General features: G+C 45.2%; 1 protein-coding gene and 1 long non-coding RNA gene across 2 annotated transcripts in view; one reads left to right on the top strand and one right to left on the bottom strand.

Annotated features, from left to right (window-relative positions):
* Positions 1 to 2,437: 2,437 nt before the first annotated feature.
* LOC117041175 (epoxide hydrolase 3-like) lies at positions 2,438 to 9,686 on the bottom strand. Its single transcript, XM_033139636.1, has 8 exons — positions 9,520 to 9,686; positions 8,209 to 8,470; positions 7,317 to 7,402; positions 6,419 to 6,594; positions 6,058 to 6,186; positions 5,326 to 5,429; positions 4,004 to 4,128; positions 2,438 to 3,573 (listed from the first exon to the last, which is right to left on the bottom strand). Exons 2-8 carry the CDS (start codon positions 8,449 to 8,451, stop codon positions 3,354 to 3,356), a joined length of 1,083 nt encoding a protein of 360 aa, XP_032995527.1. The 5' UTR covers positions 8,452 to 8,470; positions 9,520 to 9,686; the 3' UTR covers positions 2,438 to 3,353.
* Positions 9,687 to 9,880: 194 nt separating this feature from the next.
* The window catches only part of LOC117041176, a 39,355-nt gene continuing 32,925 nt past the window's right edge, over positions 9,881 to 16,310 (top strand). Inside the window, exons 1-2 of the long non-coding RNA XR_004425940.1 lie at positions 9,881 to 9,997; positions 14,208 to 14,265. This is a non-coding gene — a long non-coding RNA (uncharacterized LOC117041176). The remainder of the gene's footprint in view (positions 9,998 to 14,207; positions 14,266 to 16,310) is intronic.

The raw sequence follows: 16,310 nt of genomic DNA, 5'->3' as shown, positions 1-16,310 counted from the left end.
GGGAGAGGACGGAACCCTGCGGCACTCCACAAGTAAGAGCCCAGGGGTCTGAACACTCATCCCCACCACCTCCACTTTCTGAACACGGCCCAGGAGGAAGGAGCGGAACCACTATATAACAGTGCCCCCAGCTCCCAACCCCTCTAGACGGTCCAGAAGGATGTTATGGTCGATGGTGTCAAAGGCCGCTGAGAGATCCAGCAGAACCAGGAAACAGCTCTCACCTTTGTCCCTAGCCTGCCGGAGATCATTGACCAGAGCGACCAATGCAGTTTCAGTCCCATGATGAGGCCTCATAGCTTCACTGCAGATGATTCATTAGCACCTCTGATCACATGCCTAGCAGAAAATAGTGATTCTGGAATGGAAAATAGCAAGAGTTTCATATTTGCTAAAACACTGTACCCTAAGCTGAAGCAAAAGATGCTCTGCTGACTACATTTTAAAACGTGTGTTAACATTAGCGCCATTCTGCCCCATGTTTTATTTATATATTTATTGTCTTATATATTTAAGTAACATATTTATATTCCACCCTTTCTCCAAAGGAGTCCAGGATGGCAGACCTGTCGAAACAAGAACAATGCAGTTGTTTCTTCAGTATAACAGTGGGAGCTATACAATGATGATCCTAGAGACCATATTATCATTATTTGATAATATGCGGCATTAACCACAACAACTGAATGCCAACATAAACCCCAGTTACAGAAAGCTGAAGGTCAAACAAGATAGCCTGTTAAGACTTATTTTTTATTTTTTTCTTTAAAAACAATTTTATTGAAATATGCTTAAAAATAAAATCCAATATTCATACAGTATTGCAGTGTTCCCCAACCTTGGGCCTCCAGATGTTTTTGGACTACAACTCCCATCATCCCTAGCTAGCAAGACCAGTGGTCAGGGATGATGGGAATTGTAGTCTGAAAACAGCTGGAGGCCCAAGGTTGGGGAACACTGCAGTATTGCATTCCAACTCAAAAAGTTACAAAAAGAACAAAAGCCAAAAAAAGAGGTGAGTTACATGCACAAATCATACAGTGTTACATTGAACTTAAAGAATTACAAAAAAATGAAAATAAGAAAAAAAAACACCAAAACATAAAGGTAAGTTACACACACAGCTCACATCCAGTTACAAAAAAAGAAAAGAAAAAGGAATTACAAATAATAACAGAAATTAGAGATAAAAGTTAAAGATATAAAATAAAGACTTCCTAAAGCTCTACTTCGTGTTCCTTACAGATCTTCTAGTCAATGCTGTTTGTTTTTCCCAATTGGGCTTATATCCAAGTACTATTATTTATATCTACATTTTCTTAACTCCTGTGAGTGAATCATTCCAAACAGATCAGCAATCTTGTTTCAACTCCTTCTTTTTTCATATATTCTTCTACATATTTCCATTCTCCTGTCACTTTTTGATTTGAAATATTTCTAATAGCTGCTGTCATTCTTGCCAAATTCATAAACTCTACCAATCTTAAGTGCCATTCCTGTAATTTTGGAACTTCTTCCCCTTTCCAGTGTTGTCCAATTAACATTCTAGCGGCCGCACACAAGTAAGCTTCAATAAGTCTGAACAGGCCGTACTCGTGTGCGGCCTGTTAAGACTTATTGAAGCTTGGTCTGCAGAAACAGACAGGTGGAAAGGCAGAAGCCTTTCCTCATCCGCTAGCACTTGCTGATTGTGCTTTGGCTGCAGGTAGCCTTGAGCCTCAGGGCTGAGTGCTCACTGGAAGGGCAGATCCTGAAGCTGAGGATCCAGTACTTTGGCCACCTCATGAGAAGACTCCCTGGAAAAGGTCCTGATGTTGGGAAAGAGGGAGGGCACAAGGAGAAGGGGACGACAGAGGATGAGATGGTTGGACAGTGTTCTCGATGCTACTAACAAGAGTTTGGCCAAACTGCGGGAGGCAGTGGAGGATTGAGGTGCCTGGCAAGCTCTGGTCCATGGGGTCACGAAGAGTCGGACACGACTGAACAACAGCCTTGAGCCTAACCTGGCCCTGAGATCCTGGTGCTTCTGAACTAGCAGGTGTCCACCAAGGGTCAAAACTACATGCAACTTTCAAGGGCACAAAGCAGCTTGGCGGGAGTAATGTTCAGCAGAAAACCAGGAAGCACATTACAGATTAGTTCCTTGTGGCTACTTTCCACCAAAGTAGAAGTTGGCAAGTCAAGTACACTTGTTTAAACACGTAGCGTCACAGGTAATTTGGCCCAGAGTAGTATTAGGAACTGCCAATCCATCCCTGACTCAATTCCCGCCTCTGTACAGCAGCAGCATAGCTGGCGGCACAATTCACACTAGCAGCTCTTTACCTTTAACTTACAATTCTAGAGAATATGCCCAAAGGGCACATCTGCTTTGTACCAACTTCAGACTGCCACCATTTGGAGCATCAGGTCCACAACACTGGGGAACAATACATGAAGTATCAAAACTCCTCTTTATTATGGAGGCTGCTTCATGGGCAGACATTCTCTCCCAGAGCAATGACTAGCTTTAGTCCTGGCAGATGTGAAGCTTCCACCCAATTGTGTTCCTATAAGTCACCTATATATGTTCCTTTTGCACATATGTACACACCCACCGGTGGTGGTCTTGTCGTTTCTCGTCTACCATGCATGCGGGACAAGGCACACACTATGAGATCAATCACTACACACTCTCTTTGGCAAGAGCATTGGATTAATTAAAGCCTCTTCTCAAGACATCCAACTAATTGCCCTAAGTGTTACCAGGATGTTCTCAGGCACAGTCATTTTCCCAGGTAATAACACATGTTAAGAAGCAGCTTCCTCCTAATGTGTCATTAACTCATTCCAGGTAGACAGTGAAGTAAGAAGGCTGAAAATGTTTATTTCAATGTGATCCATGCCAAGGGTTGCTTTCCTATGTAGTTTGCCAATGAAAATGGGTGTGAAACAGCAACAGGGAACATAGCTTAGCTCCGGATTCTGCTGTGCTAAGGCACACTCAACAAAAATCAATATAGAAGGAAAAGCTGTGGTCTTCTGTGAGTATTAATGCCTGTATGCTACAGAGGGAGGGAGCTGGAAGACCTTCTGCTGAATGCAACAGCTGTGCAGTTTCACCACCAGGAAGCCCGTATCAGAAACCCTGAAGCAAATCCTTTTTATTGTAGTGCAAAGGAACACAGACTTGTAGCAAAACCAGTTAAAAGCTGCATGGGACTCATGGACCAATAGAGGGTAGAAACATTCCACCGGACACAGAGAAGGACCATGTCTCCAGTGTCAGGTCAAATGGCTGTTCTTGTAATTTCCTGCATGCTGGGTGGGAGGGATGCTTGTAGTGCACAAAGCAGTCACTCCCTCTTTCCATCTCAGTCTCTCTGAAGCAGGAAAGCCCACATCAGTTGATTGACTTTCTTAGGTTGCTCCTCATTGACCCAGTGGCCAGCTTCAGGGATGAGCTGCACCTTGATGTTCTTGCACACATTCTGCTCCATAGGTATGATAAGCCCTTGTTCCAAGAATACATCCTTTTCTCCCCAGATCAGCAGGGTGGGCACCACAATATCATTGCACTTTGCACGAACCCAACTGTAGGAGAAGATACACAGAAAAGAAACCTGCAAATTGGCATTGGACAGAAATCAGTTCCCCATTTTGCGCCACTTGTCAGAGTTGTGTCACTTTCCACCCTAGGGAGACTCATGCACTGCAGCCATGACATAAATCTGGAAAGGCAGCACACCCACACTTTAGCTGCAATTCTATAAATGAACATTCTTTTAGAAATTAAAGTATCTCAGAATGGTCACAGGATTTTCTCATCCCCTTTTCTGAATTTTAAATACAGATTTGTGGAGGAGGAAGAGTGTTCTGCCCCTCAGCATCACATGATCCAACAAAGAATTTGGTACCCTCCAAATATTAGGACCAGAAGGCTACTGCTGCCAAGCAGTTTCTTCCTCTGTGAAAAAATGCCAATCCCACCCATTATCAAAGCTGGGAAAATATGGGCTCTCACGTGGACATGTTCCTGTAGTAATTCATGGAGGGTTCTAGACCACTGTCCTTCGAAAGGCCATACAGATAAGCCTCCAACTCCTCCTCTGTCAAATGATTCTTGCTACTCATAACAGACTTTATTAGCTGTAGAGAAAAAGACACAGCAGCATGTAGAAGCTAACTGAATGCACACCTCCTCATCCTGTACAATACAGTCTTCTCAATAAGCCAGAGGCAGCTCATGATACTAGAAAGATTTGTAAAAACATTTGCTTAAACCACCTTGGGCAGGGTAATGAAGTAAGCAGTGCTGCTTCCTTTTAAAAACAAAACTGCCCCTGTCCATATGTCTTTACCTGATAGATCAGCTCAGTAGTATTTAAAGCTTTTCCCAGCCTGCCTGCCTCTACTATCCACACAAAGTTAATCTGATACTGATCATCTGCCCTATTCACATGAGTGAAGAGAAATGCACTAGCTCCATCCTATGTCCACAAGCTGGAGGGTAACCATCTGCAGCAGGAAGACATTTCTACTTGATTCAGGTAGGCCTCCCAGGCAATGTAGATTTTCCAGGGCTCTACATCACAAGAGGAGCCTACATAAAGAGCAGCCTCCCTGTCACAGATTGTCACCCTCCAAATAATCCAGAGAGGGTGGCAAAGCAAATGTACTTGTGCCTGTTCACATATCCCACTTGTTCATAGTATGCAATGTCTGAATAGGTTATGACTGCCCCTTGTTTAGCATAAATACAATTGTACCTTGGTTCTCGAATGTAATCCATTCCAGAAGTCCGTTCAACTTCTGAAAACGTTCGAAAACCAAGGCGTGGCTTCTGATTGGCTGCAGGAGCTTCCTGCACTCAATTGGAAGCTGCAGAAGCCGTGTTGAAAGTTCAAGTTCCAAAGAACGTTTGAAAACTTGAACACTTACTTCCGGGTTTTCGGCATTTGGGAGCCAAAATGTACAAGTACCAAGGTGTTTGAGAACCAAGGTACAACTGTACCACCACCCTATCAAATTTATTACAAGTGAGCTTTAAACACAAGGCACTCTCTATATGGAGTGAGGCTGTGGTGGAGGGGGCAGAAGAGACAGGGCTATGCTTCTTACAAACCAAAGCAGAGAGAATCACCCTTCATGCACAGCTGAAAGCAGCCTGGCAGAAGAGCTTGGGATATGCCCATGAAACACATTTGAGATTTGTAGCTCAGCACTGAAGAGAATGAACAGTCACCAGCAAAAAATAAAGACAGCTTGGAAAAGAGATTTGCTGTATTTACATTCCTAATGCAAGAAGGCATGAATGGTGAGGCAAACTCCCCACCCTGCACTCACATAGAAGTCATCTAAGGACCACAGGAGCTCTGGCAGCTTTGGCAACTGGAACAGGAACATGTAATTGGATCGCAGCAGCTGGGTGGGATATTGTGAAAAATATTCTGCAAGGTGGAAGGGAAAATAATTTGCACTGCCACACATTAAATATCACCAGAACTATTCATCAAGAGAATCAATATATGGCCCTTTGTTTTTTCTTCTTTTTATTTGCTTTTGCATCTACCGATATTTTGTGCATAACTGGAATGAAAATACTTTATAAAAAAAGAAATAAAAAATCACCACAACCAGAAAACTATCTTCAAAATAAAGTAGAGGGCTCAACTGAGATTGCTCTCATCTATTTCCCTTTAACATATTGGTCAACTTGCAGTCCAAGCAGTGGGTGGGGAAAAAGCTTGGTGGCTGTGTTTTTTTTAATGTACTCTTGGTACAAGGCTTCCATCTAATCATAAGCTGTGTTGGTGTGTTGGTGTCAGGCACTTGGATAGATCAGACAACCTCCCTTCCTCTTCCTCCAAAAAGAGCTGTAGTGTAACAGTGATGGCTTATGCAGGCTGTGCATCCTAAAGGCAATGCAGTCACAGTGACCATTTAACTGTGCACAGGGACTAGTCCCTAGCAGATTCAGGTTCCTCTCTCCCTTTTCCAATCCTGCTTAGAATTAGTGAATGTCAAAAGCTGCACACAACTGTATTGAGTACCAAATGCCAATAGCACAAGCCTCACCTGCTAAGACATGTGGTTGAACAGCATTCATAATAATAAGCTTCTCCACCAAATTGGGGTAACAGGCAGCAAACTCAGAAGCTATGGATCCACCCCAGTCATGCCCCACCAGGATGCACTTAGAAATCTCTAAAAGACAAATAGAAGACATCAGAACAGAGACAATGTGGACAAGTACCAGCCTGCTTGACAATTCCCCAACCCAAAACCAATTCATTTCCAGGAAGCCCATTAAGCATCCATATAATACTTGAAAGCTTAAGTAGGTTGAATGCATGGCACTCTCCTCCCATTGCCAGTAGCAAAGCCACTGCAGTGGCAAACCAGACCCTTCCTCCAAAACAACAATTTCCACTCTCACCATTCTTCTCACTGGGGCTCAGAGCGTCAATGACACCATGTACATCTGCCAGCAGAGCTTCCCTCTGATAGTGCTCAGAACCAGCTGGTGCATCGGAAAAGCCATAGCCCCGCAAATCGAGGGCCACCACCTTAAATGCCCGCTTAAACTCCTGCAATTGATGGCGCCATGCAAACCTGTTGAAATACAGCCAAATTACAATGAGATTAAGTAGAGAGGAGGGCTTCCCTGCTCTGCAGCTTTAATAGTTTTTGCTTCTCCATTTGTTGTATATATATATATGTTTTGAACAATGGCTTCTGCCTTGTTGTTCTTCTGGTCCAACAGGCTTTGGGGAATTGACTACTTTTTTTGCTGGTCTATGACCGTAATAAAGTTTATTATTATATTATTATTATTATTGACTACTTTTAATGAAAGGACGGGTGTTGTTTTTATTGTACTTATTTGTATGCTTTAAATAGATTTTATATATGTATATAGTTTTAATTCTATTAAGATATATTTGTTTTTAATGATAGTTTCCCCCCTATGTTTTAAGCTATTCTTGTTTTTAATCCGAAAGCCACCTTTCGTCTTGTCAGGAAAAAAGGCAAGGTATAAATAAATATATAATAATAATAGCAATACTAGGGGTGAACACCTGATGGTTATTCACTGTGCATCACAGAAGCTTGATAGCATGTAGCTGAGTAACATCATCTCCTCTAGGTAATTTCCTTAGGGAGGTTAATCCTTCTGTTCAACACCTTCTCCTTAACTTTGCAGTAAACTCCTCTAACACAATGGCTGTCAGATCTGTAGGCTGACTTCCTGCATGAGCCACACCTGCAGTAAATTGATATCAGCTCCAGGCACTGCACTTCTTCCAACTACCACACAGCACAGTGACACTTACCAGTTCTGGGGAAATCCATGCAAGAAAAGCATCAGCTGGGCTCCTTCCTCGCCAGCAGCAACACAGTGGAGACGCACCCCTGAGTTCTTGAGCCCCCAAAGGACAGAGAAATGGGACAGTTACACACAGACACAGACAAGAGCTCAGTGACAATAGCTCAGAGTTTTGCATGCACAGAGTAACAGGTTCACAATCTGTGACATCTCCTGTTAAGATTCAGCTGATAAGAAAGACTCTTTGCCCCTAAGACTTCGAAGAACAGCTGTCAGTCACTATTGAAAATAGGCTAGAGGGACAAATAGTTTCACATGGCAATAGGCTGTTTCCAGGGGCATCTTGCCCACAGAGGCAAGTGGCGCGGGGCGCCAGGGTGCCAAGTTCACGCTGAGTTCTGGAGGGTGCCTAGGAAGAGGCGGAGGCTGGACGCTGCACCACCTGGCACCAGCTCACTGCCCTCGCCTACCGAAGCAGCACCGCGCCCAGAGCCTCCGCCTGCTGTGGCCACAGCTGCATGGGCGCCAGGGAAGAGGCGGAGGCTGGGCGCAGCGCCCTCGCCTGCCGCATGGAAGCAGCGCCACGCCCGGAGACTCCACCTCTTCCCCGCCAGAGGAGCCGCCCTCCAGCCACTGCCCGCCTCCTCAAGCCCTGCAAAGCTGCCGGCAGCGTTATAAAAAGGCCAGCAACTCTGGAAAACGGGGTGTGTATGTGTGTGCTGGAGGGATCTTTGAACCACGGCGCCGGATATGCTTAAGATGGCCCTGGCTGTTTCCTACATTACTCCCAGTCTATCAAATACACCAGCAGCCCAGAATCCTGCCTTCCCCTCCTGCTTCAGCTGCTGTGAGCACCTGACTATGGCCTCCCCCCTCCACTTTCCTGCCATTGTACTCACTTTTAGCGTCACAAAGCTGTGCTCCCCATGCGAGGCATCAGTGAGGCATCTTGGTGGAGTCGCCCGCCTCTTCTTGCGGAGCGCCTGGAAAGGGCCCCTAGACACCACCTGCCATAGGGCCCACCAACAGTAGAAGACAGCAGCAAGGGAAGCAGCACTATATATAGACAGCCGGGACCTAACATTAAAGACCTTCAGCATCAGGCGTGTGGGGACCAGTAAGAAATGTGAGAGAGATGCCATCTCCTCCTGATGTCCAGCGCTGCAAGAGAGGCCACAGCTCAGGGGTAGAGAACATGCTTTGTATGTCAAGGGTCTCAGGTTCAATGCCTGGCATAAGGTAGTTTCTAACAGAAGGATTATTCTTTTAGATGCTATTTGCCACACTCAAACACACATATGACCTGTAGCAGTTTAAGTAACTAACAAAACAGTATTCTAGTTTCAAGGATGGTACAGGTTGCCTAGGCAGAAATTGTCATGGCACAAAGATGCATGAGAGCAGGAACAGCTGTTGGAGTCTAACTGCCATAACTGCCATTCTAGTCTGTAACTGTTTTTCAGTGCTGTGGTGACTAGTTTCTCTCAGAGTGTGTGCCAGTATAGAGAAGAGCCTATAGAGAAGAAAGCTTTCTTCGCCACTGGCTGGGCAGGGAAAGGGGCAGGCCAGTGAGAAGGGGTATCACCCCTTCTTGCTGGCCCGCCCCTCTCCATTCCCCCGGAGCCCAGCCAGCGGCAAAGAAAGCTTTCTTCGCCGCTGGCTGGGCAGGGAGAGGGGCGGGCCAGCGAGAAGGGGTGACACCCCTTCTCGCTGGCCCGCCCATCTCCATACCCTGGCTCCACTCAGGGAGCCCAGCGGCTTTTCCCCTTTCAGCGGCTTTCTTGCCCCCCCCCCGCCCTCTTGCTCCACCCCTGTCCAGCAGACATTATCGTAGGGGTGGGGGTGGGAATCAACAACAAACTCAAACCAAGTGCACTAAGCCTGCAATCCTAACCCCACTAAGATGGGGGCAACCCAAGTGAAATCAATAGGACTTCCTTCTGAGTAGACATAGTTAACAATAGCGCCTCCTTCCAGCGAGGCTGGATGAGATGGGTCGCTATCTTATCTTCCTGCCAGGCTTGTTATAAACGAAGTCCTGCCCTGGGGCCAAAGGCTGGGAGGCCGTTTCCACAGAAAGTCTCCCGTCGGCAATGTCCCCCAAACCCACGTCCGATGATAGCCACGCTGACTCAGGTGGCGTAGTCCATGCAATTCTTCCTGCCAGTCAGAAAAGTGCTAATCCTAACCCGTCTTGCCACTTTTCCTACCTGCAATCAGTGAGAAAAGCCACTCAAATTCTGGCGCCAAACAATCCTTTGGTAGACGGTGCCTCGAATTCAGCTCCTCGAAAAGGTGAGCCCCGGAAGCAGCTCTGCCTGCTCCCCCATCGATCTCCCACACTCTCAACCTCGCCGCTCCTGCCCTCGCAATCAAACCCGCTCGCTCCTGCCTACGTTTAAAAAGGCGCCTCTCCAGCTCCTCCCCCCTACGAAGGCCGCTATCTTTGCGCTTGTGGGAAGAAGCTGTGCACCCGAGGGCGGGGAAGGCGAAGGAACTGCTCGCCTCGGGGGCTCGCAGCGTCGGGCGCAGAGCTCCGCCCCGTCAGAGTGACCACGAGGGCAAAGCCCGCGGGGTGGGGGTGCTGGAGCTCAGGGCGCCGCTTCCACTCCGCGCCCGCCGAGAGGGCCCTGACCTCCCCCGAAGGAGACTCCGTTTCTAGCATGGTGGCTGGCAAGAGAAAGCCGGGTATTGGTAGAGTTCTTTTTCCTCAAGAAAACCCCCACCTGTTAAGGCCCGCTTAACTCCCAGGAACCTCGCAGGGATTCAAGTAGGGGAAGTGGTACCCCGCCCGACGCACAAATGGCCCTTTCTTTCATTTAGCTGAAGGGCTCCACTCGGGTTCAAACCGTGGGCGTAGCCAAGCCCCCCATAATCCACAGAGATCTGAGGTTCTGCCCCCCCAACAAAAGCCTTCCCCCCTTAACAAAAATCCTGGCTACGCCCATGGTTCAAACCCCACCTCAATCCCCGGAGTAACCGACTCCGTTGTTAGACTCTGAGCAGATCCAAATATAAGTGTGTTGTTTTTTTAGCTCTCGCGAGCCCAGAGACTGAACAAGTTTGCTTTAGTTTTGTTTCTATATCTAACAGAACTACCCCCAAACGGTTTGCCATAAATATTAAAATTGCCAATAAAAACAAAGCAATTAAGACATTTAAACATACCGGTAATTAAAATTAATGGTGAAGGAGATTAACACGTCAACATAGGTGCGTCCTGGCAGGTGTACTTTGGAATATAAACAGGAAAAGACAGGAATTCAACCTGGGCGAGTTAAAAGTAACCACCCACATACCACCAGAGGTGGATTGGGGCTGAAGCATATTATTAGTAACAGAACATAATAACAGAAATGTAGTTTGATATTAAACAAAATGTTCATTCCCAACTAGCTGTGTGTTTTACAATAGGTGTAAAATGCTGGGTCCTACTCATTTGGGGCTTTATAGCTTAGGGGGAAAGGAGCTGGGGAGGGGGAATATAATAAAATGTATAAAATTATGCATGGTATAGAGAAAGGGACAATAGGGAAGGTTTCTCCTTCATACTGTATAATGCTATAACCTGTTAAACGGTGGGAGACTCAAAAGTACTTCTTCACACAATGCATAGTAAATGCGGAAGTTGTTACCGCAGGAAATGGTGATAGCCACCAATTTAGACAGCTTTAAAATGGGATTAGGGATGCGGGTGGCACTGTGGTCTAAACCAGTGTTCCACAACCTTGGGCCTCCAGCTGTTTTTGGACTACAGCTCCCATCATCCCTAGCTAGCAAGGCCAGTGGTCAGGGATGATGGGAGTTGTAGGCCAAAAACAGCTGAAGGGCTTGCCGGTCTGCGGTTCGAATCCCCGTGATGGAGTGAGCTTCCGTTGCTCGGTCCCAGCTCCTGCCAACCTAGCAGTTTGAAAGCACGTCAAAGTGCAAGTAGATAAATAGGTACCGCTCTGGTGGGAAGATAAACGGCGTTTCCGTGTGCTGCTCTGGTTCACCAGAAGCGGCATAGTCATGCTGGCCACATGACCCCGGAAGCTGTACGCCGGCTCCCATGGCCAGTAAAGCGAGATGAGCGCCGCAACCCCAGAGTCATCTGCAACTGGACCTAATGGTCAGGGGTCCCTTTACCTTTACCTAAAATGGGATTAGATAATTCCTGGAGGGTAGGGTTATCAAGGCCATGGTAGCTACTTGCTACCTTCAGTCTACCTCTGAATTCTAGTTCCTTGGTAACAGCAGCAGAGTGCTGTCATGGCAATGCTGTCCTTGTGGGCTTTTCAAGAGTTAAGATCAGCAATGATAGGCTTCTGGTCTCTGCACGGACGAGGAATGGCTGTGATACCATCACTCCAGATCCTCATGGGGAATTTTGAGGTTGTAATGGGAACAAGGCCGTCTTAAGGAGATCGGCCGCTGTGGCGCAGCGATCCCTCCGGCGCCCCCAGCATGCCCCCCATCGATCTCCCACACTCTCAAACTCACCGCTCCTGCCCTCGCAATCAAACCCGCTCGCTCCTGCCAGCTCCCTTGTTCCGCTGGGCGCCACCAGCCCCAATGGACGAGACGGCCCTGAATGGGAGTATGCAGCCTCCCGACCTTCCCAGGATTGTGGGAAGGACTGCCTTGCCCACAGATGCCCCTTAAACCTGCTCTGACCCTTTGGGAAAATGAGCAGGGGGGCCAGGGCAGAGAGCACCCAGGGGAGAGGAACTCCTGCGGCTGGCCCGATCGTGCAAGATTCCCAACGCTTTAAAATATAAATTAGTGAGAAGTCTTGGGCATGCTTCAAACGAGGGAGGAAAAAGTATTTTGTTAAAAAAACTCAGCCACTGAACAGCTAAGAAGAGAAGATTTTATCACTGTATCGGTATGTGAAGCGGGACAGAAAGCGGGGGAGCCTTGGACTCTGTGATTGCAATTTGCTTTAGCATTTTATATAACGGGCAAATACCCCTCCCAGAAGACCCAACTTTATTATATATAACAAGTGAGATATGAAAGACTGATAATTCGATTTTGGTGGAGAAGATTTGAAATTATATACAAGAACTGTGCGGGACTAAATGAAAAGTAAACACGCTGTCCTAATGAGAGGAGAAAGTGATCGTTAACATCTGGAAAGGGATAAAAGGCGTTTTTTGTATGTTGATTTTGGCAAAGAGAGAACCCCTCGGACACTGACTGATTTTAATTGGAGGAATTTGGTCGACTGCCCAGAAATGACGCAATTGGAATTGCTGCCCGGACTGCATAATCATGAAATCGGAAGGAGAGGGACGTCAAATATTCTTTAATATATGAATCTTCAATTATGACTGGCTAATTCTCCTAAAAGATGTAAGTGGGTGCAGACGGGTGTATAATAAATGTGGAAAAATATTTGGAATACAAAAAAGGTGGGTGGCTTTTGGAGTCAGTTTGTCAAGGGGAAGGAACTGTATACTGGCGAAATATGGACTTAAATCCACACAGAGACACTGTTTGCTTTGATTTTTCTTGCCTGTCGGAATATATCAGAGGCTGTGAAAATACTGGAATACGAAAACAAAGGACAATAGTTAAGATGAGACACCTATGAAATTTGAAGCATGGGAAGTCATTAAACAAAATTAAAATAATAATTCGGTTGATTTGGAACTTTTCTTTTTTTATTGATAATTGGATAAATAATTTGGAATGTAATTTGGAATGTTTCATGTGATTCTGTTGTATTGGAAACCCTAATAAACATGATTTGGAAAAAAGATCAGCAATTATAGCTGGTGAAAATATCAGGATGCACATCCTCATTCTCAGGACACATTAAGCGTCACATAATGGGTGGAGGAAACTAAATCCTCTGCTTAGCTCATATGTAAATAGTATCGCTTGTTAGATAAGTTGATTTGGACGTCACTGGCTCATGAAGGTTGTGAAATTGCCAATGAAGTGGAGTCCTGATATGTGGTATGCATGTAGTTCAAAAAACCCATTTTACTCGGAAGGGAGAAATCTGAAAATTCATTATACTGTACATACATACATATACATATACATACACACACACACACAACAAATTACTGAACTAAAAACAGAAGCAAAAATGCCAAGAGCCAGCACTAACTATAATAAAGAGAAAAAGAATACAAAACTTATTGTTTAAAAAGGAATGTTTTCAAGCTATTCCCCCCCAAACACACATTGCTTCCCCAGATTTCCTGTTGTAAAAAAGAGCAAGGGACAAAGCAGAGTTATTGCTTCCCCTCCCCAAGGTGCTTTCAGCTGTACATCATTGGTGAACAGAAAGCTTTTAAAAGTTGAATTCCACCCTTGCACATGCCAGAAACCAGTGTTTTACATCTGGCTCTGGCCTCAGTACCATCAGAAACCACAGGGCTTCACCCACTGCACCTCCCGGGTATAAGAACTATTTGTTTCAATGATTGGTACCAACCACACCATAATTATCCAACTTAATGGGTGGCATTAAGTGAACCCTTACATTACTGAGCTATTCCCATGCAATCTTGGGGACTGAAATTTGTCAGAAAATAGGGACTCCCTCTTTCAGTGGCATGTTCCTGCAAAAGTGGGTGGGCAGCCAGGTATACTTGCCCTGGGCCTCGGAGGACTACCGGATGATGGGAGAGGGGGCCTCCATGGACCACTGGTTTTTTGTTTGAGTTTATAACTTTATTCTAACAAGACACTTCCCAGGCTTCAGACAAGCTCTACATGGGCCTGCCACTGGGGTATCACAATTGTTCAAATACTTGCAATGTTGTAGAAAGTAGACATTTGATAAAACATGGTCAAAATCCTGATTACTGAGACATCCATCTGCTCAGAAGTTAAGTTGCAGGCCTAGGCCATCCTGCTGCTTATATGCCTGACCTTATCTATTTGTGTCACCCTTCAGATGACAGCTTCAGATGTCAGTTTTTCCAGGAGTATACTCAGCTCCCAGTGCAAAACAGGTAAGAAACACAAGACTGCACAGTTGTGTTAGGGATACTTGCAGCTCTAGGAATAGTCCTAGGTGTCACCATTCAAACCAGCTCTTCAGCACTTTGGACGATTCAATAATAAAACAAAGTTGCTTATTATATGTGCAACAAAATGTTGCAGTATGGAGTGCTCTCTTATCCATCATCCCTCCATGTGTTCTTATCCCCAAACTTAAAACACAGCGTTCTGTGGCCACTGAGCATGCTCAGTCTTATTGAACTGTGTTTCTCCCAACATCCCACATATTTCTTGTACTTCCTCCATGCCAGCTGATACCTTCCTTGGTGTGCACGGATGAACACAAATGTGCTATCTATAGGCTTAAGAGGAATATTGCTGCTAGTGTGGCTAAGAACATGTCACTCACGTTATTAGCAGCTATAATGAATGTATCCTCAATTAAGGATTGCAGACTTACTGGCAATAATTACTTTTGGGACATGGGAACGTTTCCAGAGCTTGCCATTACTAGGAATGGGTACCGTTATATAATACCAGGGCTTTTTTAAAGCTGGAACTCAGCAGAACCTCTTAGGTGCATTCTGGCAGCCTTTCAGCTCAAAAAATTTGGGTGGATGCTCAGCAAGTTCCACTTCTTTTTCTAGAACCCCCCCTGTATACTACTATATGCAAACCAATACTGATGTGCATCTGATATGAATAATAATGTGCTTGCTTCTATACAGTACTGTTATAAATAACAAAAAATGGCCTCTTAAACTATGTGTGTGCGGTTAATGGTTTTGTTTGTTATTATGGCATGCATTTCTGTGGTTTTATATTGTAAACTGCCCTGTGATCTTCAAATGGATGTTACAGAAATTTAACAATACCCTCTAGTAAGAGAGCCTGTCAATAACCAATTTGATTATAGGAGGTGTAATAATTCCGCCACTATGAACAGAATTGTATCATTGTGTGTACCCTATGGTAATAATAATGAAAATTGGTATTGTGTGTGTGTGAAAATCAGCTCATGTGTTTGTTTCAATGTCAGCTTTAATTTCCCACCTTTGTCAGAAGAGTTTTGAAGTATGTTCACCTTCCAAGATTGAGGAGAGGTACCCCGTCTGCTGTCATACATAAACCCATAAAAAGCAAGCTCATCGGCATACTGGGACTTACTCTGCCTCACAAGCAAGGTCTGGTGGAGTGGGGAATCAGCAATTGCAGCAGAAGCTCACCTAGGGTAGGCAACCACGCCCTCTCCATTCTAGGGGGAAGGCAGGCAGGGTGGTGCTTTGCTCTCCCCCCTCAGCAACACCAACTGTGTCCATGAATCGTGGAGAAATTAGCAGTAGCGGGCAGCAGTGGGAAGAGCACTCCACTGCAGCTGCTGCCAGTATTGCCTGCTGCTGCCTATACTACATACAAAACTATTTGTAGTAAAAAGTATATTTGATTAAGTCAGTCTGTTGTAAAGTGGGACTAAGAGCAGAGATTTTTCCAATTTGTAATGCTTCCCTTGAAAGAGGGGTCATCTGATTAAAATGCCCTTTAAAACTGCGAATTGGGGAGATCACACAGAAAAAAGACTTGAATGTAATACCGTTCTTCCTTCTACTAGCGGTTTTGTAGGAACCTGCACACTGAGCAACACTGATCCTCACTTTATATTCTGGCCATGCAACCCTATTACTATTGCTCTGATATTTGATGTAATCAGTCACATAGCATGTTCATACGGTTGTCACATGACTACTGTTTTTATCATTTCTGTAGCAATGGACTGCCCATCATTATAATTCATCTTTGCCAAAATACCAGCTGTTCTAGGGTTTTAAACTTTGAGCAGAATGCAGGAGTGTATCTCCTGGCAGGGGCAGATTGGAAGGAACATGTTACAGCCCTTTTGCTCCTCCGTGATTTCTGGATACAATTCAACTCAAGATTGGTATTTTTTTTTACAAAAGTTCACTCAAAGTGAATTAACAACAGCAAATGAATGAATGAATGAATGAATGACATACATTAAAACTAGCATAAAATGAAATAGAGAAAAAATCAAAATCAT

This window comes from Lacerta agilis, chromosome 2 (assembly GCF_009819535.1).
Source record: "Lacerta agilis isolate rLacAgi1 chromosome 2, rLacAgi1.pri, whole genome shotgun sequence".
NCBI lineage: Eukaryota > Metazoa > Chordata > Lepidosauria > Squamata > Lacertidae > Lacerta > Lacerta agilis.
This window is presented reverse-complemented; position numbering and strand designations above follow the sequence as displayed.